The sequence below is a fragment of the Cynocephalus volans genome, chromosome 15 (assembly GCF_027409185.1).
Source record: "Cynocephalus volans isolate mCynVol1 chromosome 15, mCynVol1.pri, whole genome shotgun sequence".
Classification (NCBI taxonomy): Eukaryota; Metazoa; Chordata; class Mammalia; order Dermoptera; family Cynocephalidae; genus Cynocephalus; species Cynocephalus volans.
Window position 1 is genome coordinate 60,790,497 of NC_084474.1, and position 25,230 is coordinate 60,815,726.

At 32.1% G+C, this 25,230-nt stretch overlaps 1 protein-coding gene across 8 annotated transcripts in view; it reads left to right on the forward strand.

Annotated features, from left to right (window-relative positions):
• OXR1 (oxidation resistance 1) overlaps positions 1–24,767 on the forward strand; it is a 446,972-nt gene extending 422,205 nt beyond the window's left edge. For 4 of the 8 annotated variants that reach the window (XM_063079313.1, XM_063079317.1, XM_063079318.1 and 1 more), the window contains 6 exons: positions 11,731–11,811; positions 13,661–13,786; positions 14,447–14,599; positions 18,901–18,996; positions 20,804–20,877; positions 22,906–24,767. In XM_063079313.1, coding sequence (XP_062935383.1) covers positions 11,731–11,811; positions 13,661–13,786; positions 14,447–14,599; positions 18,901–18,996; positions 20,804–20,877; positions 22,906–23,041 — 666 coding nt within the window. In that variant the 3' untranslated portion in view covers positions 23,042–24,767. Of the gene's footprint in view, positions 1–514; positions 678–11,730; positions 11,812–13,660; positions 13,787–14,446; positions 14,600–18,900; positions 18,997–20,803; positions 20,878–22,905 lie in introns of those variants that run through there. The other 4 variants (XM_063079315.1, XM_063079316.1, XM_063079320.1 and 1 more) reach the window with 3 other exon arrangements.
• Positions 24,768–25,230: the final 463 nt, after the last annotated feature.

Consider the following 25,230-nt stretch of genomic DNA (forward strand, 5'->3'; position numbering starts at 1 on the left):
TGTGTAGGGTTTATTTGTTTAGATTGGCATGACTTTTTCATAGTCATTATACAAAAATTGAGAGTTGAACAGTCCTCAAAGGACATTTTTATTGCTTAAAAAATGTTCACATAAGAGATGAAATTTTATAGGATTTTTAGCTGTAAATAAAGAACTGAATTTTATGACTGTTATGAGCAAACAATGAAATGTTCGTTGTAATCGTTTGTATACTTTGGGAGGGACTCTGGAGATCTTACTACTTTTTTTGTGACTATTTTACTTTTAGTATTTTTCTTAGTGGTGCTGGTGTTTGGAAATAGATGCTCTGTGTCTTTAAACTTTTGAGCCCTGTCTGTGCACATTTGGGTACAGTGCAACCAAACTTAAGCATGGGAAACCTTCTCTTCCCTCCCCAGCTTTACAGTCTCCACTCAGGACTGTCTTTGCAATGGATACTACTTAGCGATTAGCTCTTTGTCTTGTCAATCAAATCTTTGTTTCTAGCAAACTGTTTTGTCACTGTAGTAGGGCTCTGGTGCTGGAAATTTATCTTTGACAGAGGAAGGAAGAATGCTTTTGAAAACAGTTCTTACATGATTTGATGTAACTTAATTTGCTCTGGAAAGGAAATGTCTCGTCTCTTGTATGGGAAAAAAGGGAGAAGACATCAACCAATTAATCATAAATATACTCTGGTAAATCTTAGTCAATTATTTCAATTTTTACATATACAAATCTTTTTATGGTGACATTATGCAAAGTTATACAATTTTTGAAAGTTTAGGCATAGAGAATATTTATAGAAGACAAAATTGTATGATCGCAGTAGGTATTTCTGCCAACTCTAAATATCTTCAAAAAAGGAAATTAGTAAGGAACTGTAATTTTGTTTTGTAAAAGTGTTTTTGGCCTGATGTTTTTATTTAATATTTTTATTTAAGCTTAACTTTGTAGAGAAATACTCAGGATTTTTTCTTGCTTAAAAATAAACTAGAACAGAGTAAATTAACTTTAAATATTGTTGACTAGATCCCAAACTGGATACTTTTTTATAATATTGTTTATTCAAGGGTCTAATTTTAGCAATCTGACAAAAGCTTTTTTAAGCAAGTTATTGAAAAAGTTTTCAAACAGTGCTACCTAATACAAAACTTTAACAGATATTCTAGTAAAGAAAAATTGCAGTCAACCATACTGTTTTAAGAATTCTAGTTATTTTCCAGTATAAATGTGTGTGTACTATTTGTTATAAAATATATTGCCAACTGCTGTTTCTGTGGTAATTCAGAATTATATCTTGCCTTATGAATGTTAATATTATTTTTACTATTGTTATAGATTATTTAAATAAGGTCAAATATATACTTAAAACCAGGAGTGACTTCAGAAGATGCCCCCAAAGCAGCTTGCGTCTCTTAAATGTTAAGCATGTCAAAATATCAAAAAAATTTTAGTTGGTGGTTTTTTGTTTTGTTTTGTTTTTTTTGCAATTTCAAGTTTTTGTTTATATGTTACCCCAGCACAGAGGGGTACCTGAAATGATTGAATTTTTAAAATTTGTCATCAGATTTACCAGATTAGCCAATTGGCACACCTTTTTTGTTTGTTTTGTTTTTTTATTCCAAGAACAGTGGAGCTGTTCATATATTTTTTTATTTGCAGTTCAAATAAACATTTATCATTAGTTTGCTAAGACTTCAATACAGTTTAATGTATAACAAATATAGGCAAAATAAATTGTGAATGTTTTGTATTTTATAAGTCAATATAATGTGTACATCACACACTTATTACACTCACCAATTCTTGTTTATTCTTAAAGGAGGCTGTGATGTGATTTTGTCATGTATTTTATCTCTTGCCTGAACAAGCGTGCTTCTCACTGGTTATCAGCTCTACCCATACATATAGTTTATATATATATATATATATATATATATATATGGAATAATATATGAAATATATATAAAATATATATATATTATTTCATTCAACCTTCACAATAACCTTGACAGTCAAGTAGTATTAATCCCCATTTTAAAGATGAGGAACATGAGGCATAGAATGGTCATGCAACCAAGCTGTCATGGAATACAGAGACAGCTTGACCCTACCACATTTATTACTTCACCAGGATGTCTCTGAAGATTTTCTAAAATGGTACAGTTTTTTGACGTGTTTTGATGTGTTGACAAGCTTGGGCCCCAGTTTTCTAGCTGTTTTCTTTGCTTTAAAGTAGGTGTCCTAGGAACTATAAGGCAGAGGAAAGGCTTAAGAAAATTGAGATGAAAAGGATAGCAGTTTTTTCACTTGTTTTATAGATTGAAATTCCCTATAAGATTTTGCCTAACAAGTGGCTCTTCTGCTTTAAAACTAAAATAGAAAAGGATTCTTCTAGGAGAATAGCCAGTATTTTAGAACAAATAAAATTTCACTATTTTGGACTTTGTATTTTGTGGCTTTTTAGAATTCCTCATGTATTTACTCAATAGATTAGTAGTGGTATCTAGAGACTTCAGTGATAAATTGTCCTATGGAGCTAGTAATAATATGCCCATATATTTTTATAAACCTTGACAATTTTCTAAGTGCCTGTATATCACATTTGGCCTGTACCCTCTTGTATTAACCACAGACAAATTATTTTCATTTTACAGATGAGTTAATTTGTCTCAAAGATATTAACTAATACCTAATAAGGTAGAATATGCCCCAAACAAAATGTATAGAATGAAGTTAATTCTTTGCCAGTTACTTTTAATGAAACCATATTGATCAAGCATGCTTAACTTTCCTTATCTTTTTTTTGACCAGTAAGGGGATTGCAACCCTCGGCAAGGTGTGGTCCGCACCACGCTCAGCTAGTGAGTGCACTGGCCATCCCTGTATAGGATCCGAACCGTGGCCTCAGCACTACCAGCGCTGCACTCTCTCGAGTGAGCCACGGGGCTGGTCCCCTTATCTTTATTTTTTAAATCTGTTTTAGAGTTTATTCTGACAACTTACACTTTAATCTCTAATCATTCATTTACTCAAAGCTATCCATATATTCGTTATACTCATATGCCATACCCTACCTTTTTAGTGTGTCAGTAAGTTGTAATGTGCTTGAAAGTTATAAGCCAATTTTATAATAAGGATTTAGACTTACTCAGATTAAAGTCACAAATCATTAAATAGCAACATTATTTTATTATGTCTATCAATAGTTCACTAATTTTGTCACCTTTTTTTTTTTTTAATTTAGGTCCTCATACATGAAAAGACCAGCTTTTTCTATCATTTTGCCTTCTCCAGAGTGTCATATACTTAATATCATACAGTATAGATAGTCTTTTCAGATTGGCTTCTTTAATTTAGCAATATGCATTTAAGATTCCTCCGTGTCTTTTTGGCTGGACAGCTCAATTCTTTTTTCTGCTGAATAATATTGCATTGTATGGATGTATCAGTTTGTTCATCCATTCACCTACTGAAGGACATTTTAGTTGCTTCCATGTTTTCACATGTCTGAGAAAAGCTGCATGCAGATTTTGTGTGGACATAAGGTTTCAACTAATTTAGGTAAATACCAGTACTGCGATTGCTGAATCATATGATAAAAGTATGTTTAATTTTATAAGAAACTGCCAAACTGTCTTCCATAGTGGCTGTACCATTTTGTGTTGTACCAGCAATGAATGAGAGTTCCTGTTACTCCACATCCTTGTCAGCATTTGCTGTTTTCAGTGCTTTGGTTTTTAGTCAGTCTTACAGGTGTGCAGTGGTATCTCATTGTTTTAATTTGTATTTCCTTGGTGATATATGATATTGAGCATCTTTTCATATTCTTATTTGCCATCTGTGTATCTTCTTCAGTGAGGTGTTTATTCAGATCTTATAGCTATTTTTTTTATTGAGTTCGATTTATTACTGTTGTGTTTTAAGATTTCTTCATAAACTCTGGATTAGTCATGTATATGTATGTTGCAAAGATGTTCTCCTAGTCTGTGGCTTGTTCTTTTGTCTTGTCAATGTCTTTCACAGAGCACAAGTTTTTAACTTTAATGAAATCCATCCAACTTAATAATTTTCTTTCATGGATTGTGCTTTTGGTATTTTATCTAAAAAAAAGTGCATCTTCAAACCCAAAGTCACCTAGATTTTTTCCTCTATTATCTTCTAAGAGTTTTGTAGTTTTGCATTTTTCCATTTTGATCTATGATCCATTTTGAGTTAATTTTTGTGAAAGGCATAAGGACTTTGTCCAGACCAATTTTTTTGCATGTGTATATCCAGTTGTTCCAGCACCATTTGGGGGAAAGACCATTCTTTCTCCATCGGATTGTCTTTGCTCCTTTTTAAAAACCAATTGACTGTTTTTGTGTGGGTCTATTAGTGGGTGCTCTTTTCTGTTCTATTCGTCTATTTATCTGTTCTTTCACCAGTACGAACCTTTGTTGATTACTATAGCTTTATAGTAAGTCTTGAAGTTGAGTAGTGTCAATTCTCCAACTTTTGTTCTTTTTCTTCATTATTGTCTTGGCTATTCTGAGTCTTTCCATATAAACTTTAGAATCACTTTGCTCATGTCCACAAAATAACTTGGTGGAATTTTGATTGGAATTGTGTTAAATCTACAGATCAATTTTGGGAAGAACTGACACCTTGACAGTATTGAGTCTTCCTATCCACAAGCATGAATATCTCTCCATTTACTTAATTCTTTTGTTTGTTTCTTCATCAGAATTTTGTAGTTTTCTTCATGTAGATTTTCAGTATATTCTGTTAGATTTATACTTGTTTCATTTATTTGATGCTAATATAAATGGTATTGTCCTTCAGTTTTTCATTGCTGATATATAGGAACACAATTGACTTTTGTATATTATGCTTGTACCCTGCAATCTTGCTATGATCATTTATTAATTCCAGCAGCATTTTGGTTGATTCATTGAGATTTTCTGTATCGACAATCCTATCTTCTGTTAACAGACATTTTTTCCCTTCTTTCCCTATTTGTATGCCTTTTATTTCCTTACCTTGTCTACTTATTAGCTAGGATTTCCTGTATTATGTTGAATAGGAGTGGTGAAAGAGTACATCCTTTCCTTGTTTTTGACCTTTGTGGGAAAGAATCTTGTTTCTCACCCTTATGTGCGATGTGAACTGTAGGATTTTTTTCATATATGTACTTTGTCAAGTTGAGGGAATTCCCCTGTATGCCTAGATTGCTAACTGGTTTTTTGTTGTTGTTGTTATTATGAATGAGTGTTGGCTTTTGACTAGTGCCTTTTCCTGCATCTATTGATAATGATCATATGATTTTCCATCTTTAGCCTGTTGATGTAATGGATTACATCAATTGATTTTCAAATGTTGAACCAGCCTGTCATACCTGGAATAAATTCCACTTGGTCACTGTGTATTGTTCTTTTTATACATTGCTTGATTCATTTTACTAATATTTTGTTGAGGATTTTTGCATGTTTGTTCATAAGAGATAATGACCTGTAGTTCTCTATTTTGTAATATCTTTATTCATTATTTTATTAGGGTGCTGCTGACCTCACAGGATGTTAGGAAATATTCCCCGTACTTCTATTTTCTGAAAGAGATTTTGGAGAATTAGTGTAATATTTTCCTTAATGCCTTCCTAATGTCTTCCAAGGAATTAATCCATTTCATCTAGGTTATCAAATTTGTGGGTATAGAGTTGTTTATAATATTCTTGTAATGTCCACAGTATTAGTAATGGTGGCATCTCTTCATTTCTGATATAATTCATTTGTGGCTTCACTTTTCTCTTTCTCTTTCTCTCTCTCTTTTTAGTTAGCATGGCTAGAAGTTTATTAATCTTGCCAATCATTTCAAAGAACTGGCTTTTGATTTCATTGATTTTTCTCTATTGATTTTCTGTTTTCAGTTTCATTGATATCTGCTTTAATTTTATTTCTTCTGCTTCCATATTCTTTCTTCTCTTAGCATATGAACGATACTTATTGATTTTTAACCTTTTTAGTGGTATCCCTAGAATTTGCAATATGCATTTTTTTAGTATAGTTTTAAGGTAGGACTCCCCTCTTCCTTCCCTTTTTTCTCTATCCTGCACTTTTCAATATAGAAAATATTTGTTGTAACTCTTCTCATTTAATATATCTGCTTTCCTAAGGAGCTGCTGTACCATCTCTGATACATCAAGTCCCTTCCTGCCCTCTTACCCTAGTAAGGAGTAAATCCTGGTATTGAGGGGTTGGGGGGGAGGGGTTGTTTGTTTGTTTGTTTTATTATTGGATGAATTTCTATTTCTACTCTTTTAATAGAATCCCTGAAATTTAGCCCTGCATATTTACCTTCATAAAATCTAAAGATTATCTTAATCTCTCCTCCTGAGCAAAAACAAAAAAAAGAACCTTAGATACTCCTAGTGCTTCATCATTACTCTTCCCAGTTACATACTGTTGTAGTCTGTGTTTATTCTATCCTTTTATTACATCACAAATTAGACTTTATTATTTTATTCAGACAATGTTTGCTTAGATTTGTATATATACATTTGTCGTTTTAATTATTTTCCATTCTTTCTTGTATGTCAGACCATTCCTTTGAGATCATTTTCCCTCTTCCTGAAGTATGTTCTTAGAAATTTCTTCTGTGAAGATTTGTTGATGGTTAGTACTCTATCTGAAAATATCTCTATTTCTCGTAGAATAGTTTTGCTTGGATAAACTATTCTAGGTTGACTATTTTCTGTCATAGTGGATTGTGTGTTTTATGAGCTTTCGTTGTGAAAATTCTTCATCCTGAGTTTATATTTAGGTAAGAATCTTAAGGGCCTGAATTAGGGATGCTGTTCTTCTGAGAAGACATATATTTGCTCTTGGGAAGTCTGCTTCCAGACTAATTGAGATTCCTTTGTAGGTTATCTTACTCTTCTCACTGGTTGCTTTTAAGAACTTCTTTTTGTTTTAAGCATTTTGAAGTTTTAGGACAATATGTTGTGTATGTATTTCTTGTTTAGGGTACAGTATTCTTCGTGAATCTATAGATTCTTGTCTTTCATCAATTCTGAAAAATTCTCAGATATTTTCTCTTCAAATAATTTCTCTACTTTTTGCTGATACCTGATTGGAATAGATTATATCTTATTATTTTCCAAGTCTCCTAACCTCTTTTATGTTTTTCATCTCCTTTTTCTCAGTAATGTATTATGGGTAATTTCAGCTATGTTTTCTAGTTCACTAACTCACCTGTGTCTATCCGCTTTTTAACTTGTTGATTTTTAAAAAATTTTAACAGTTATTTATATAAAAGTTTATTTTTCAGATTTGCTTGTTCATTTTTAATTATTTCTTACTGCTTGCTTATTTTTGTAAATTTTTTTAACGCCACTCATAGTTGATAATATCAGTATGTAAAGTTGGCTTGGTGTTTCAGCTTGCTCTCAGTTATGGTAGGCTGTGTGTTAGATTGTCTTTCATTATGACCTCATATTTACTTAATCTTAGTCTGTGAGAATCTTGAAGACATGAATTGAGCATCTTTTCTTTCTGAGAAGATATTTGTTTCTGACAGACTGTGCTATATATGGGACTATTTAATCTTATTTTGAGGGTACCTGACTTAATATAAAAGATTCAGGTTTAGCACGCATCCTTTGCAAGCTAAAAGTTTAGTCTCAGCATCACAACATTGGTATTTTTACATTAGCCTTCAGGATAAACCACCTTTCACATTCACAAATCCCAGCTAAGTTTTCACTCTTTATTCTTTTCCTTTGTTTAAATGGTAGGACATAAGTAGGTGCTTTGAAAATATCTGTTGAAGTCAAGAATAAAAATAATGGTAGAATAATCAATGAATAAAGTCAGTAACTTAAAATCATATTGATTATTTAATAAAAGAAACGTAATATTATCTTCTTATTTCTTTAAGTTGTAAGTAATGGAAACATAAGTTTTACAAAATCCCATTAACTCAGTGTATAAATTTATAATCAAAGGACAAATGAATCCAAAAGAAATGGTCAGAATGTTTATTTCAGAACAATATCCTTGCTCTCTAGATTATGCAGAACACTAAGAAATTCAAGATTATGTAAATGAGTGTTCTTTTCCCCTTATATGCTATGGAGTAAACAAGATTATCCCCTTTTTATGAGACTCACTACTTATATTCATTATTCCAAAAAGCTAACACAATATATGCATATTGTAATCAAGTGGTTTTGAGTAGCTACAGGTTTCTTTTTGACTAAAAGAACAGTGATTATATCTTCTTTCTCATAAAAAATTTTGAGTCATCTACAAATATATTTAATTAGGAAGTAGTTTTAAATGCAGAAGATTTATTCAAATCAGAACTTCACTAATGTGTTCTATTTTGAATTCATTCTGGATTTAAGTCTTTTTTCCTCCACCAATTCTATTTTCCAGTTATCTAACCTACGATTCTCTACTTGCTCCTTTAACATCTCATTTACTATAGTTCCATGAAGTTTATTTTGAAAGCAGTAGTTTTAATTAAGGCAAAATGGAGGAAAGTTTTAACATAATCCAGGTCTTATTTTGTAATAAAGACTGTTAAATACGACAAAATGTAGTGACTTCAGGGATGTTGTTTTATGCCCTTTTTTTTTAGTTTTATGTCCTTTAATAATATATTTTGGATACCAAAGTAAGTATAAATATCATTGGTTAGAAAGTAAAGGGAAATGAAGTAGAAAGAAAAATACTAAGAAAGTGATAAAGATGGCACATTCCCAGGTGTCTACCAGACTTATGTTAGTCTGCAAGGCAGTTGGAGGAAGGGAGATTTTCGGTTTGTTTTGAGGTAATCTCAGGGAGAAACACTGTAACATCCTGGAAGGAGGACTTATTAGGCTAAGGTATTCTTCTTTATGTCTAGGAGATGAACATGGGATGGATAGCAGCTATGAATTTTCTCTACTGTCTATTGTTGTTACTGTTGTTAGTCCATTTGTAATAGCGACAGGTGGATGTAATCTTACCTTTACATTGGTAATTCTGTGGAAATAAGTGCTTAGGAAAATACTTTGCATGAGGGTCCTTTGTCAATCACTGAAAAGACTACAGAGTGCCACTTAATTCTGCAGAGTGTAGTTCTTGGTGCTTCATTCCTACAGATGGGACTTAGCAGTACAGTATATCCAACCCACTTTATTTCTGAAGAAATGACTTTTGAGCCGGACTGTGAATACATTTTTTGTTGAAAGGTCTTGTTTACTTCAACCGTGTACCCTTTATAATCAGGGAGTGTGGTGTGGAATATTTTGTAGAAGTGTGTTCATTTTGTACTTAAGTTTAATCTTTTGGGTAAAGTAATAAATTCTGTGTGCATGGAGTATGACTTAGCAAGGTTACAAAAATTCATGTAAGACTAATTCCACTTTCATAACATATTCTGAGTATCTACATCTTTTTATCCATTTATTTTGAGAGAAGGACGTGTATTTTTACTTTCAATTTCCAAATCCTTTTTCTCTATTAATCCACACACTTTCTTTTTGACAGTTTTAAGTATCTGTACTCACTAGGGAGTGAGTAAATATTTAGGGTTAAAGAAACAATGAGTTTGTAAGTCCTAGAAAATAATACGTTTTTAAAAAATATGAATGACTAAAGGAAGCTATGTGACATTAAAGAAACTATGGTTTTACCAAGTGATATAAGCTTAGACTTATGGCAGTTCATTGTTCTCTTTTTAATAACTCCTACTCTCACTGCTGTTGATACAATTAGGTTATAACTGATCCGTTTTATGAGCGTAATTCAGTTTCACCTCCATTCAAGAAGTGTGTTTAATATGGTGAAAGAAGGAGTTTTAAAAAATAGATATAAGATCAATGCTAACTAGAGGAACAGAAGGAATGCACAGAAGATGAGTCATATGATTTGAGAATTCCTAAGAAACTCTTGATTAGACTGAATGTCATGGAGAAAAGAAGGAAAAATATAATCGGCTGTTAAATATTTTTGGAGACTTATTTTTGCTAGCCACAGAAAAGCAAGGCCATGATTTTTGTTTTTAGTACCTAGTTCTTTCATCTTTACTGAAAATTCTGTTCTTAATTGAAAAGCCTTTATTATTTTATCTAATATTGAAATTCAAAATGAATATAAGAATAATCATTCAAAGTATACAAAATAGTTGAGATCTCAGACCTGAAATATTTTAATATCAAAAATAAAAGCCAAAAATAAGTAAAGAGTCTCTTCAGCTGCTGTCATTTAGTCCTTAGGGTAATTGATGAAACGAGACCAAGTAAAAGTAGTATTAATGTGCTGGGCATTATACTCAGGTCTTTATATGCATTTCCTCATTTGATTTACATAAAAACCCTATTATGTATCTACTATTATTTCCATTGTTTTATGGGAAAAAAAAGATAAAAAGAGGGGTAAACCCAGATCCATCTGACCCCCCAGAACTGGAGAGCATACCACTTTGGTTTTCTTTGTAAGTTTAGAGCCAGCTACCATATTGTATGCATTGTGGCTTTGCAAAAGTCAGTATAATAATAATGACCAGAATGGAAACTTGTCTAGTTTCTTTTCCTTTTTCTGCTCTGATGTCTTTCATAGCTTTCAACAAGTTTGCATAGCTTTTCATAGAGTTACCTTGACATTTACTGAAAGCCAATTCAATTTGTTTAGTTGGCCAGAACATAGCCTTTTAAAACCTAGGTTAGAAGTCTAAATTCTTTATGGACCAATTGGTTTAACAGAATTTTGTGGTCAGAGCCTCTACAAGTAATCTGTTCTGATTGATATTAGTCATAGGTCAGGACAATCAGTCCATATTCATGACACCACTAGAGCCCACTATATTATGGTAACTGTTTTTGGAATTATGTCATGATCTGAGAAAGCTGTTGTGTCAATCTGAGAAAACTTGTCTTTTTTGGGGGGACTTTTTGTAATAGTGTTTATCTGTCATGTGGTGTCCAAATTTAGCACTATGCAAGAGATTGGTCTAGGCAATCATAGAAGATAGAGAATTTCCGTTAGGAAGTTAGAATATGGGAAAGAGGTTAAGTTTTGGTCTCCAATATCTGCTACAGTACAAACCACAAAGAAAATAAAAGAGATATAAAAACTAGAAGAAAGTCATTTAGAAAGACTAAAGTAAGACGTGCCTAGGAAGTTATTGTTGATTAGAGATGCTTTTGAAACCTAATTTTTTACTTTCTAGAGCTTATTTTTCTTATTGCCTTAGGTTTTAAAATGTACTTCATATCTTTTTCTTGCCGTCTCCCCTCTTTTTTTTCTGATATAGATGAGTATGTTTGTCACCTATGCCCAGAAGAAATTCTTCCAGATCATTAGGATTATAATGTTTGAGCTTAACTGATTTGGAGGGGATAGTTGAAATTATCACTTTCTAAATCTGCAAGACCATTTAGATTTTAGGTGTTATCTTTGTTAGCAAAGCATTTTAAATTTTATATAGTGTTTTATGTATGAAAGCCTACTATTTTTTTTTACTGAATTAAATTCAGTGCATATGAAATAATCCATAAAATAAACCTTATATTGTCAACCAGTTGGATGTAGTGATGAAACTCATTCATGTGTTTTTTCACTCTGGTTTGATATATAAATCTCGGATTTTTAGCATGGAGTGGGGAAAAATACTGATTACAGTTCTCTTTCTCTATTTAAATTTCTCCTTTTTTTTTTTTTTTTTTTTTTTGGCTATTTTTCTCAACTGTCAGTGGAATTATTGTCTTCCTGTCTCCATATTCAGGTAGTGTCAGTGGCTGAGTATCACCGCAGGATCGATGCTCTAAATACTGAAGAACTGCGCACACTCTGCAGACGTCTCCAGGTGCCCCCTTCAGTAGTTTAAATCCCTCCAGAAGTTGAATATTCCCTATTTTTAGTGTCCTTCGTCAGGGCATATCTCACATTTGAAGGTTTTGTTTTGATCGCAGCACTAAAAAAACCCATCAAAAAATTCCTTTTTGAATTAAAGAATATAGTATTGCCTTGGAGAGCTGTATGATTATCTTTTCTGTTGTCTTTCCACTTGGATAATATTCAGAAAAATTTTCTGTCACTTCAGGACTGTTCTTAGTACTGTGTGTTTCTTTGAGTGATGCAGAGTCTTCATTTAATTTTTATATTGGAAGAATGTCTTTGGTTTTGAAATTGAATCTTCTTTAAACAATCTGAAAGATGTGGTACTATCGGAAAATTTAAACAATTTAATGGATAGCAAGGCTTAAATATTCTCTCTTGCTTAAGGCTGTTTCAGTTGTTTCAACCCCAAATCAAATATCTCAATGGGATAAATTGTCTTTGTTCTTGAGCCATTCCTGGTTAGTATTAGAAATACTTTGGAATAGTATAGGTTAAGGACCAGAAGTAGGTAAATTATTTTAAATTCTGTGAAATAATCTTTGTGAGATTTTTTAGAAACGAGAAAGTGATAAAATTGAAAACTAATTTTTCAGTTTTGTGTTATTAACAGTATATTTCCCTATTCTTAATAAAATATGCTTTCATGTCTTTGCTAGACCTACTGAATTTTTTTCTTTTCTTTTAATACTTCTATTGCTATCTTGGATTGCTTTATTTTATTTTATTTTTTAACCTTTCACATCATCAAAATAAGGATAAAACATTATGACGATGTGAAAGAGTTAACATTTAGCTTCTCAACAAAAAACAATACAGTTCTAGAACATGTATTGGTTGAAAATATATGCTATTCAGATTTGGTAAGAAATCTGTTAAAGGAACAAAATAATTTAGTAACACCTCTTTTCTGCATGGAATCACAGTCACTGAGCATTGCTGCATTTTAGTTATCTGCTCCAATAGAATTTTGTACATTTTTCAATTTAAAAGTTTCGTCAATCACAGTCGTGTTTCATATCCTTTATTTTTTAATGTTATCGTTTTATATATTAAAATAAAATTAATATAAAAAAGTAAGTACCAACAGAATACATTGTATAGTAGTAAGCTTTTTTTTTAATCAACATATGTACTATTTTAAGAATACCAGTGAGAGCATATGTTCTTTTTAATGCATCAGATTGACCTAATTTTAAAAAATATATTTGTGAACAAATTAACTTTAAAATTTATTGTTTGGTCCAACTAGGGAAGAAAGTTAGTGCTTAGAAAATAAAAAGAATGCAGGGATTTTAAAAGGTAACTTTTTAATGAAGCAAAAAAATAGAAACACACCAATGAAAAGAAGGTTATACTTTTTATTCTACTATTCTTTACATTAAAATTTTGTCATCCAGGAAGTTTTCTTAATTATTTTTGACAAATTTATGTTTAGCGTGAAAAAAATAATTCTACACATATTAAATAGTGCAAATAAAAAGTAAGCTAGCTGGCTTACTTTTGCCCTTCAAGGGTTAAATTTAAGTTTGCATGTAACTGTCCCCTTTTACACAGATATATGGGGATTTATCATTCATTACCAGTCCTTCCTCATGTACTAAATGAGATTAATATCTGCTTAATGGTGTGGAATCTTTTTCCATGTTGAATACACCATTGATATTACATGAGGCATCTTTTGCCTTATAAAATCATAAGTTAAGGCTTTAACCACTTTTTCTAAGGCATAAGGTTTTATTTATCTGGAAAGGCTGATATTTTTGAAAGCATATCCCAATTTTATATTAATACCTGTTGCTATGTACTTTTTCTAGATTACTACAAGGGACGACATAAATTCAAAGCAGGTTGCTCCAGTGAAAGCAGACCTGGAGTCTGAATCTTTTCGACCAAACCTAAGTGATCCCAGTGAACTCTTACTGCCAGATCAAATTGAAAAGGTATGATGTCCCCACAATGTGTCTTTCTAAGTGTGTGCCCGTGAAAGTAAAACAACCTCTTTTCAGTTGTTTCTGAAGCAACATGTTTACTCTTACTACTGTTCTTCTCTCATGAAGAAAAAATAAGCATAATATACTGACTAGTGTTAATAGAAGGTGTTAAGAGATATAAGTAAGCAGACACTAAAATAAGTAACGGTAGCAATTTAGGTGAGATAAGTGAAGAAATTTGGGGCATAGAGAAATTAAGCAGCTTGTTTAAGGTCACATAGTTATAAAGTATTGAACCTTGATTCAAACTCTGATAGTCTGGCTCCAGAGCCCATTATTTGAGAAGTATTTTAATAATCAGGCTAACAGTCCATCCAGTGTTTTCGTAATTTGATACAGAGGGCACAAGCAGTAAGTAATCCATGTTTCTTGCCTCTTTTCTAATTTGTAACTGGTTCAGCCTGATTCTTTTCCTAGTGGAAAATTAATATTTCATACTGAGAGGTGTATAATTACTTTTTAAGCATCTCAGTATCTTTGAAAATAGTAAGTAATTTCTACTGTTATTTCATTTTGAAGCCTACATTTTATAAGAATTCCAACTGGCATTAGTATCCTACATATTGATAATATGCTATCAAGTAAATGCTAATATTTTGTTTTTCAAAGCTTACCAAGCATCTTCCACCAAGAACAATAGGCTATCCGTGGACTCTCGTTTATGGTACTGGGAAGCATGGCACAAGTTTGAAGACCCTTTATCGAACAATGACAGGTTTAGACACCCCAGTACTGATGGTGATTAAAGACAGTGATGGGCAGGTACGAATAACTAACTGCATGGACACCTTATCCTTTAAGAGATTGCAATAAAAGTAACTTTTAGCATATTCCTTTGATTAAAAATTATTTCATTAGAGCATTTGATTGTTTAACTGTTAATTATTAGATATTTTAACGTGTAAGGCAGTGCTAAGTGTTGCTGAGGATAGATATGAGCATGAATAATGAAGAGTTCCTGCCTTCAAATAGATTATAGTGTGATAGAAAGAATATTTAAGTGTAACAGTATCTAATGCTGAGCAAAATAAGCTAAGTGTAGTAAGAGTCCAGAAAAAGTGAAAGGGTGTTTACAGTAAGAGTTATTCTATTTGGGGAAGATAAGAATAAGGTTTATGACAAGGGTGGAAATTGACAGAGTCTTGAAGCATGGGTAAAGTTTTGATAGTTGAAGATAATTGTGTGAGAATAATAGCAAGAACAAAAACTCAGATAAGAGAAAGAAGCATTGGTGTTTGTTTGTGAAACAGCAAGTTCAGGTCATTGACCAGCAGTGGAGAGTAATATGAGGGTAAAATAGCAATATTAATTAGAAAAAAAGCCAAAACGATAGTACTATTAACACCTTTAATGTGTTTATCATGTGCTAGTCACTTCACTAATCACTTTATATGCAGTATGTCACTTAATCATCAAAGAGATCGATACTGTTATCATCCCCACTTTAAAGATGAGTTAACTGACTTGGAAGTTCATAAACTTACCCAAGGTTTCATAACAAAGAAAAGATATTTGCACCAATGAAAATAAATGAATTCCTGCTACATGCCATAGCCTAAAGTATCGCAGACATAATATTGAATTAAAAATTAGACACTAAAGAAAAACTTCTTTATGGTTCCATTTATAAAAAGATGATAAATGGGCAAAATGAATCTATGGTGGTGTCAGGCTAGTGGTTTTTCTTGAGGGAGTTGGGAATGTTGAATCTCTCACAAGGAGAGCTTCTAGAGTGCTGGTAATGTTTTGTTTCTTGATTTGAATGAAGGTTTCATGAGACTTTGCTTTGTGATAATTCTAAGTTGAGTTGTACATTTATATTTTGTGCACTTTCTATGTATATAAAATAGCCTTCCAATAAGGAAGTCTTTTAAAAATTAAGGTTATAAGGATAGAATGTGAGTAGAGACAGTGACTGTAGAGAACATCTATCAGTCTCTTTACACTCCCGTTTTCTGATATGGAAACCTAGACCAAGAGGACTGACATGAGATGTCCAGGTATTTTTTGTTTGTTGTTTTTTAAGTATTTTTTATTGGAATGGAATCACTCTGCAACTTATTATTTGATGTGTTGTTTGATGTGAAAATATGCCATTGATATCTATACAAATATTATACAGGTATATATAGTTTTTGTAAAATTATTAGCAGATTATTATAAGCAAGCAAAAAATTTTATTGTAATTTAAATTATTGCTGAAGAGCCGATTGTAACATTTTTATTTTAAATTTAATTCACATTTCCTTTGCAACATTGAATATGAGCAATTATTTTTTTAAAATTTACTTGTACATTTTTGTGGGATTCTGTATGTTGTTTCAATATGTGTATATACTACACAATGATTTACTTAGGGTAGATAGCATATTTTTGTACCCATTAGTCCACCACTTCTCTTCCCCCCGATCTCCCTTCTCTCTCAGCCTCTGGTAACCATTATACTACTCTTTACCTCTATGAGAACCACTTTTTTCTTTTCGATTCCACATATGAGTGAGATCAGGTGGTATACATCTTTCTGTGCCTGACTTACTTCACGTAACATGATGGTTTCCAGTTCCTTCAGTGTTGCTGCAAATAATAGGATATCATATCTTTTCATAGATCAATAGTATTCTATCATGTATATATACCACAATTTTTTTTTAATCCATTCATCTATGATATTGATTCATCATCCATTGATTCCATCTCTAGACTATTGTGAATAGTGTTGTAATGAACATGGGAGTGCAGGTGTCTTTTGGATATATTGATTTCATTTCCTTTGGGTGTATACCCAATAGTGGGGTAGCTGGGTCATAAGGTAGATCTACTTTTACTTCTCTGAGGAACCTCTGTACTGTTTTCTACAATGGCTGTTCCAATTTACATTCCCAGCAACAGTGTCGGAGAGTTCCTTTTTCCCCACATCCTCAACAGCATTTGTTAATTTTCCATCTTGTTGATGATAGTCATTCTGACTGGAGTGAGATGATATCTTGTGGTTTTAATTTGCATTTCCCTGGTGATTAGTGATTTTGAGCATTTTTTCATCTGCTTGTTGGTCATTTGTATTTCTTCTTTTGAGAAATGTCTGTTCAGGTCTTTTGCCTATTTTTTAATTGAGTTATTTGGTTTTTTACTGTTGAGTTGTTTGAGTTCCTTATATATTCTGGATATTACTCCCTTGTCTGATGTATAGGTTGCAAACACTTTTTCCTATTCTGTAGGTTGTCTCTTTACTTTGTTGATAGTGTCTCTTATTGTGCAGAAGCTTTTCAGTTTGATGTAGTACTATTTGCATACTTTTGCTTTAGTTGTCTGTGCCTTTGTAGCCTCACTCAAAAAAGTACTGCCCACTCCCATTTTGTTTAGTGTTTTCTCGATTTTTTTTTTTTTTTAGTAGTTATATAGTTTTGGATCTTAAGTTTAGATCTTTATTCCATTTTGAGTTGACTTTTGTGTATGGTGAGAGATAGAGTTTTAGTTTCAGTCTTGTGCATGTGGATATCCAGTTTTCCCAGCACCATTTATTAAACAGGCTGTCCTTTCGCTACTGTATATTCTTGCCACCTTTGTTAAAAATCAGTTGGCTGTAAGTGCATGGGTTTATTTCCAGACTCTCTATTCTGTTACATTAGTCTATTGTCATTTTTATGCTAGTACCATGCTGTTCTGGTTACTATAGTTTTAGAGTATATTTTGAAGTCAGGAAGTATAATGCCTCCGACTTTGTTCTTTTTGTTCAAGATTGCATTAGCTATATGGAGTCTTTTGTGGTTCCATACATATCTTAAGATCATTTTTTCTATTTCTGTGAAGAATGTTGTTGGTATTTTGATAGGGATTGCATTGAATGCGTAGATTGCTTTGGGGTAGTATGGATATGTTGATGATGTTAATTCTTCTGACCCATGAACATGGGATGTCTTTCCACTTATTTGTGTCCTCTTCAGTTTTTTCACCAATGTATAGTTTTCTTTGTAGAGGTTTTCCTCCCCCTTTGTTAAGTTTACCCCTAGGCATCTCATTTTTTGGTAGCTATGGTGAATGAAATTACTTTCTTGATTTCTTCTTTTGCTCTTTCATTATTGGCATATAGGAAGGCTATTGATTTTGTGTGTTGATTTTGTATCCTGCCATTTTACTGATTCATTTATTCTAGTAATTTTTTGATGGAATCTTCAGGGTTTTATATGTACAGGATCATTTATTATGCAAATATGGATAGTTTGACTTCCTCCTTTCCTATTTGGACGCCCTTTATTGCTTTCTCTTGCCTTATTGGGCTGACAAGAACTTCCAGTACTATGTTGAATAAGAATGGGGAAAGTTGGCATCCTTGTCTTGTCCCAGTCCTTAGAGGAAAAGCCTCCAATTTTTTGTCCATTCAGTATGATATTAGCTGTTGATTTGTCATATCTGGCCTTCATTATGTTGTAGTACATTTTTTTATACCTAATTAGTTGAGTGTGTTTATCATGAAGTGTGTTGGATTTTATCGAAGTCTTTCATTTATTTATTCTCTTATTAGGGCATCTACTATATGTCTTGTACTGTGCAAGGCTGTGCGGTTAAAACACCAAACAATTCAGATCCAAAGCCTGCCTTCATGGAGTTTACTTTTCAGTAAAAAAAAAACACCAAGCAATTTAGACCCAAAGCCTGCCCTCATGGAGTTTACTTTTTTTAGTAGCAGAATGTTTGGAAAAAATCTACTGAAAGATTTTTGCTTTCCTAAGCACGATCCCATAGCAGCATGTACGTACATAATGCATATAACTCCTGAAATGTGTTAACCAGTAGTTAAGATTATCTGTTTGATTGCTGTAATAAACATCTTTTTAGATTTCAAAACTAGAAGAATCTGTTTTTTCCTCATTGAGAAACTGGTAAGCTTTGTACTTGACAATAATGTGAATTATATAGTAACTGATCATTTTTCCCTATTCAAGTCCAAGTAAATAAACTATACCAGACTTTTTTTTTTTTTTTTTTTTTGCATTTAAACATATATGATGGGATAATTCTTAATGAAACATAGTCATGTCATTGAACATGCCTTTTTTCATCCTTAGGTTTTTGGTGCATTAGCATCTGAGCCATTTAAAGTGAGTGATGGCTTTTATGGTACTGGAGAGACCTTTGTTTTTACATTCTGTCCAGAGTTTGAGGTAAGGAAGTTTTTCTAATATTCCATTTATAAAGAGATAATAAAAATAACATACACTTTGGAGTCATGCACACTTGCATTTGACTCCTATCTCTTTCATTTACTAACTGATAACTTAGCCTTTCTTTGACCTTCAACTTTCCCAAAAGTACAATGGGGATCATAAAATGTAACAAGGTTATATAAAAATTGTATGTGTACAACACTTGGCATGGCACTAAAGACACATCAAGGACTCAGTAAGGAGTATGCATCATTATTACCATTCTATTTATGAATTGTCATTCTGAAATTCCTAGTAACTTTTAATGACTAGGTTTAATGATGTACATCTTGAAAACTTAAAAAGTAAATTATATAGATTTAAATCAAAAGTGATTAATTTCTTTTTCTTTATCCTGTGTAGCTGTCTTTACTATGGCTTTTCTAACTTAAATTGAATACATTCTAATGCCAGTGAGGTATAAATGAATTTTAGTGAACATGTAGCTTTTCTTAAAACATTTGAGTGCAATCCCAGCATCTCAGGTATACTGAAGTCCAGCATGTCAGTCCTTCCCTAAGAGATGAAATTATATTTTAGTCTCGAGAAAAGGAATCAACACAGTTGGTTATAAAAATATAGAAGAGTGGTCTTTAGGAGGAGTTTCTATAATGAATAAAATAAGGATTTCATAACACAATAGAAGTTCTCTTAAACTTGTATTTAACTGGCTCACCAGATTAACCACTGCTTTCTTTTGTCTCTGTGAAACAATCAGCTGATACCTACAACTTAACCAAAAGCTTGTAGCATTTACAAATTTTCAAAGCTTCAGTTGCGCTTATTATCAAATCTTTTTATGCTCTTTTTCCCTGATAACTATAATAATGTAATAAACCTAATGTAATCATGAAAATATGAGTGTTAAAAGTTAAGTTTTATTTAAACCTATAATGAATACTTTTGAAAAAGTACTTATATAAATGTAAGGTGCTGAAAATTATTACTATATTAGGTTGACAAAACACCCATAAAAGGTTAGAAAAAGTATTTTCTTTTGTTTTACTTTTTGGCTTCTGATCAGTACAGGTCTTGAACCCTGGACCTCGGTGTTAATCAGCACCACACACCACACTCTTATCCAACTGAACTAACCAGCCAGCCCCAGAAAAAATGTTTTTAAGAATATTAATATCTAGTTTTTACCTCAGATTTCTCAAATTTTTTTAAGGTCTCACCGTTCTTTAAAGCAATTGAAACTGGAAGTCATCAGTGTGCATCATAGGCATGGTTTTTGTAAGAATGATGATCAGCAAATCTATACCCAAAGAAAACACCTTGACTCTATCTCATCTTTTTTTTTTTTTTTTTTTTTTTTTTTTTGGTGGCTGGCTGGTACAGGGATGGATTCAAATATCTCAAAATATTAAAATGTTGTCATAGTAATGTGTATTTATGTTTAGTTAAAATAAAAGTGAATGGCATCTATATCAGTATTTTAAACTGATTCTACTTTCTTCACCTTTTTCTATTAACCATCCAATTCTTGATATCTATACAGTCACAAGAGATAAGCGTGTGTGATGAGTTAGCAAGATTTGAGGAATTAAAATTAAAGGTTATGTTATAGTAGAGTGTGTGCTTTCAAATTTAGTCACACAAACCCAAAACCCAAAGCACCAGACCCTTCTGTGCTAAGCTTTTTGTGTTGTTATTACTATAACTGTCAGCCTAGGCTTCATTAACGCTTTTTGGTTTTGGAAAACTAACTCTGTTTAGTGACCATTTTCATCTACCTATTTAAAGCTTTTTTTCATCAATACAGGTCTTTAAGTGGACAGGAGATAATATGTTTTTTATCAAAGGAGACATGGATTCACTGGCTTTTGGTGGCGGAGGGTAAGTCTCTTGAACATTTTACCATGAGATTTTTTATTGGTAGAGTATTTGTTTCTTCATTTTAAAATGTTTAGTCGATTCCCTTTGGGTTAAAACACATCTTTAGAGTACAGTAGCTCTTTGATAATTTGAAAGAGAAATATTCCAATATTTTTGAACTTCTCAAATTTCAGATAACCATGGTGCTATCTATGTTTTTTTTCCCATTATGTGGAACAGGTCCAATTGTTTTCATGTTATTCTACTCTGGGGACTATTTGGGCTGACATTTTAGACAATACTAGAAATTGGTTTTTCTACAAAAAATTACAGTAACCCCCCTAAGTTTTTAGGTTTATTTTGTTTACTTTTTTGTTTTGCTTTTAACAGAATGACTAAGTCAATAAGTTGATTCTTTTGGCATAGCAAGCACTATTAGGAACTTTGTTTTCTTATTCTAGTATCCCAATTTCCTTTAGTCTTTACAATGTTGAGTGGTAGCCTGCTCTGCTACTTTCCATCCTGGACTTCTCAAATAGTGCTTAGCAAGCATCAACTACTCTTTTCTTTGCTATTTTTTTCTATCCTTCATTATCAGACATAAGATATGCTAAATAATTCCCAGACTTGTAAAACTGTTGCCTTATTTGTATCCCACAGTTTAGGATATACTATAATGGTAATTCATTCAGGCCTCACAATATTGTTAGCCTTCAAGAATATTCGACGTCCCAGGTGATTCTAACATATTTTCTTATAACTTCTCTACCAATAGGTGTTTGGAAGACATGATTTTAGTGATTCCAAACAACCATGGTTATTGTAGCCTTCTCAGTTATTTTTAGTTATTAGATTCAGTATACAATGTTTATTTTACATGGTCCAATTACACCTTTTTTGGTGGGGGAGGGGAGTGTCATTCAGCTCTTGCCTACAGTGCTAAAGGTCAGATGTTATCTTATAGCCATTTATATTTTAGAGTCATGTAGGTCTTTACAGATTCCTCAATCTGCTTTTTTTTTCTTTTTTTATATAATTGACAAATTCCATCCCAGAGAGGTTAAGTAATTTAACCCAGTTGAACCTAGATAGTGGCCCATTGAGTCTACAGACAGGTCTTAATTCCAGACCAATTTTTTCCCCCCACTGAAATGTAACTTCCCATGTTTTTAAAAATCTTCCTCTCTTAAACTCTGGCTCAGTGCTGCAGGCTTGATATCTTAGGTAAAGTTTAGAGAATCTCCAAGGGATATCTCTGGATATTATATTAATTATTAGCCTTTGCTTCTCCCCTGTTCTGTTAGATAGAAAAATTCTCCATAGGGTAGAAAGAAGTCCTATTATAACCCATTTTTTTCTCCCTGGTAACCCAATTATATTTATTCTAATTAGGTAAATTGGACCTTATTATCTATTTTTTAAGTTACTATTATACGTGACTTCTATCTTGGTCCCTCTGCTTGATGAAGAAATGCAACATCACATCTTTATCCATTTAAAGTTTTTTCAAACTGAGCTCTTCTGCTTTCCACTTCCTACCCAGAAAACCAGTTATTTTCACAATGTTTAGCACATTAGTGAAAAAATAAACTAGTTACTTATACTGATGATCCATTTTTAGCAGTAGAATTCTTCTAAGTATTTCAAAGAAACATGTCTTATTTACCAGGCCCTTAACATTAACTCCACATTTTATTTTAGTAGGGAATTTTCATGCCTTTGAGAAATTCATGGTAAATATGTTAAAACCACTCAGCAAAGAGAAACTCATAATACCAGGTAAAGAATAACATAGTAGCTCCTATCTCAAAAGCTAATTCTATATCAAGTTAATTTTAGAGAACTCACTTATTTTTTGATCTGTATAATAAGTGATTTTATAATGGGATATGAACAGAACAAAATTGCCTGTGTCAATATGGAAAAGAGTAACAAAAGGTTTGGAAAAATTAACGGTTTTAGGTTTGTTAGATATTGAATTGTCTCATTTAAATCATTTTACAGTTTAGGACAAGAATATTAAGAGATTGTTGTTTTTATGTATTGCAGAGGAGAATTTGCCCTTTGGCTTGATGGAGATCTCTATCATGGAAGAAGCCATTCCTGTAAAACGTTTGGGAATCATACACTTTCTAAGAAGGAAGATTTTTTTATCCAAGACATTGAAATCTGGGCTTTTGAATAAGTACAATGCTCTCTATCTTAGCAGGATAATGGCCCAAACCTGACATGAACAAGCATTGTTTGGAAGGTTCAAAAAGCAATACAATGTAACATGTCACTGTGCTTTAAAATTAGTTTGTATCACCTTTCGTTACAGCTACAATTTTGGAGTATATTTTTCAAATCATGATCCTGTCCCAGAGTTCTTTAAGTTTAGGCCATTGCCTGGGTTCATGTAGTATAATAATAACTTGGGTTTTGTCAATATTTTGGCAGCATTTTGATTATAGTGACCACCTTATTTTTAATTCGTATTATCTCAGTCTCCTAAGAGGATGGTGCTCTTTTTTTTGAACCTATTTTGATTTATGTAGATTTTTTTAACCATATTGATTCTTTTAGTAGAGCAGTCTAATTGGGGCATTGAGGAAATGAAGATTAAATACTTCTTTATCTGTGAGGTTGACACAAGTGACATTTTGTGAACATACTCCTCTTATCCTTATGAAGGAAAAACCATATGCCAAAATAATACCTACTTCAGAGACCACCAAGTTCTAGTTTTGATTCACACCACAATATTCTTTCTATTAATTTTGCAGAATTCTGGTTATAAGAGACCACAGTGCACATGATCTGCAGGTTTGGGCATATACTTTCATTATCGAATTATCTGATAAAGAATTATAAAATGACAAAGGAGAATGAGAACTTAATGATTCTATTGGATTTAATATATCAAGCAAGAAATATACTATTTACATATTTGTAACTTAGTAGGGCATTATCATAAGTACAAAAACTATGAAACAGATACATATTTCTTCAACATATTGTGTCAGGTATACTGTTTTATAGTTCTACTGTTTTAGCCTTGTTGCACATCAGCTCCCAAAATGTAGGTTATTCCTGTTGAAAAGGAAAAAAAAACTTGTGATTTCTTTTCAGTGGTATATATTATTAAATACCATTAGCATTTGCTCTTATAAAAGGGCGATGATTATAATAGACAATATTGTAACTCAGTAAACTTGTTGAATATGCAAACTTACTGTCAAGTGACCTCAAAAAAAAAAAAAAAGATAGAATACACTAGTAGTTCTTATTCTCTTTTGTAGGAAACCAATAAAAAGCCATTGTGGCAATAATTCATCAGTCAATTTTCAAGCTTCATGTTATACAAAAAAAGTAACAATCCTGCTCTTTTACAAGTGACAGTGACTTTGTGCTGAAATTTCAGCTATTCCAGGTAAACATTGTATATCCTGTAAATTAATATTGAAAGGTAGTTTTGTTCTTATAGAAAGTGTTGATTGCCAGGTTGCTTATAGCACTTTAAATTATTCTACAAATGAAATTATAAGCCAAATATGTTGGCTTAGGTAGTTTTAGTTGTATAGCATTCAAATACATTTAGTTCTTTTGAAAGTTTAGATAATTATCTAAAGAAAACATAATGCTAATGAAAAACAAAATCTGATGTTCTGTTATAATATGCTATTGCTGAATATGAATAGAAATATAGAGGGCATCATTTTCTTGTCTATGTAGAGCTCTCTCATTATAAGTTAGTAATAGTATATAGATTAAATGTTTACAATATAGGCAATTGTAAATAAATATATCAGTTTTTCCCCCTTTGGTCTTCCACAGCAGTATTATTGTCTTTGTGGAGTTGACTAATCATTAAAATAATAATAATAATCCTGTAATGGATTTCAACTACAATAAGGTCATAGTGGTGTATACCAAATAAAATTAAATATATAAATACAAACTTGAGTTTGGATTTATTGAATAATCAAGTTGTTTTCATATCTAAGAAATCTTTGATTAAGCACACTATGATATTTAAAAAATGCACCTAGTAGCTTACATGGTGGTGGTAGTGGTGGTAATAGTGATGGAAGGATACATTCAAGTAGAGGTAGCACCACAGTTTAAATAATGGAGATGGGAGAGGTCACTTAACACATGGGGAAGTGGCAAGTCATTTGATATTTTTAAAGAAGGTTGCTTTTATTTTTGGTGGGGAGTGCATAACAAGATAAACTCCATGTCATAAAGAGCCTTATTGTGTGCTGTGCCAAGAAATTTTGATTTTTTTTTTTTTATTCCATTGGAGCAACTAAGAACATTTGAAAGGAGGAATGACATAAACAAATTTGCACTTTAGGAAAATACCTGTGAAAAATAGATTAGTAGAGGGAA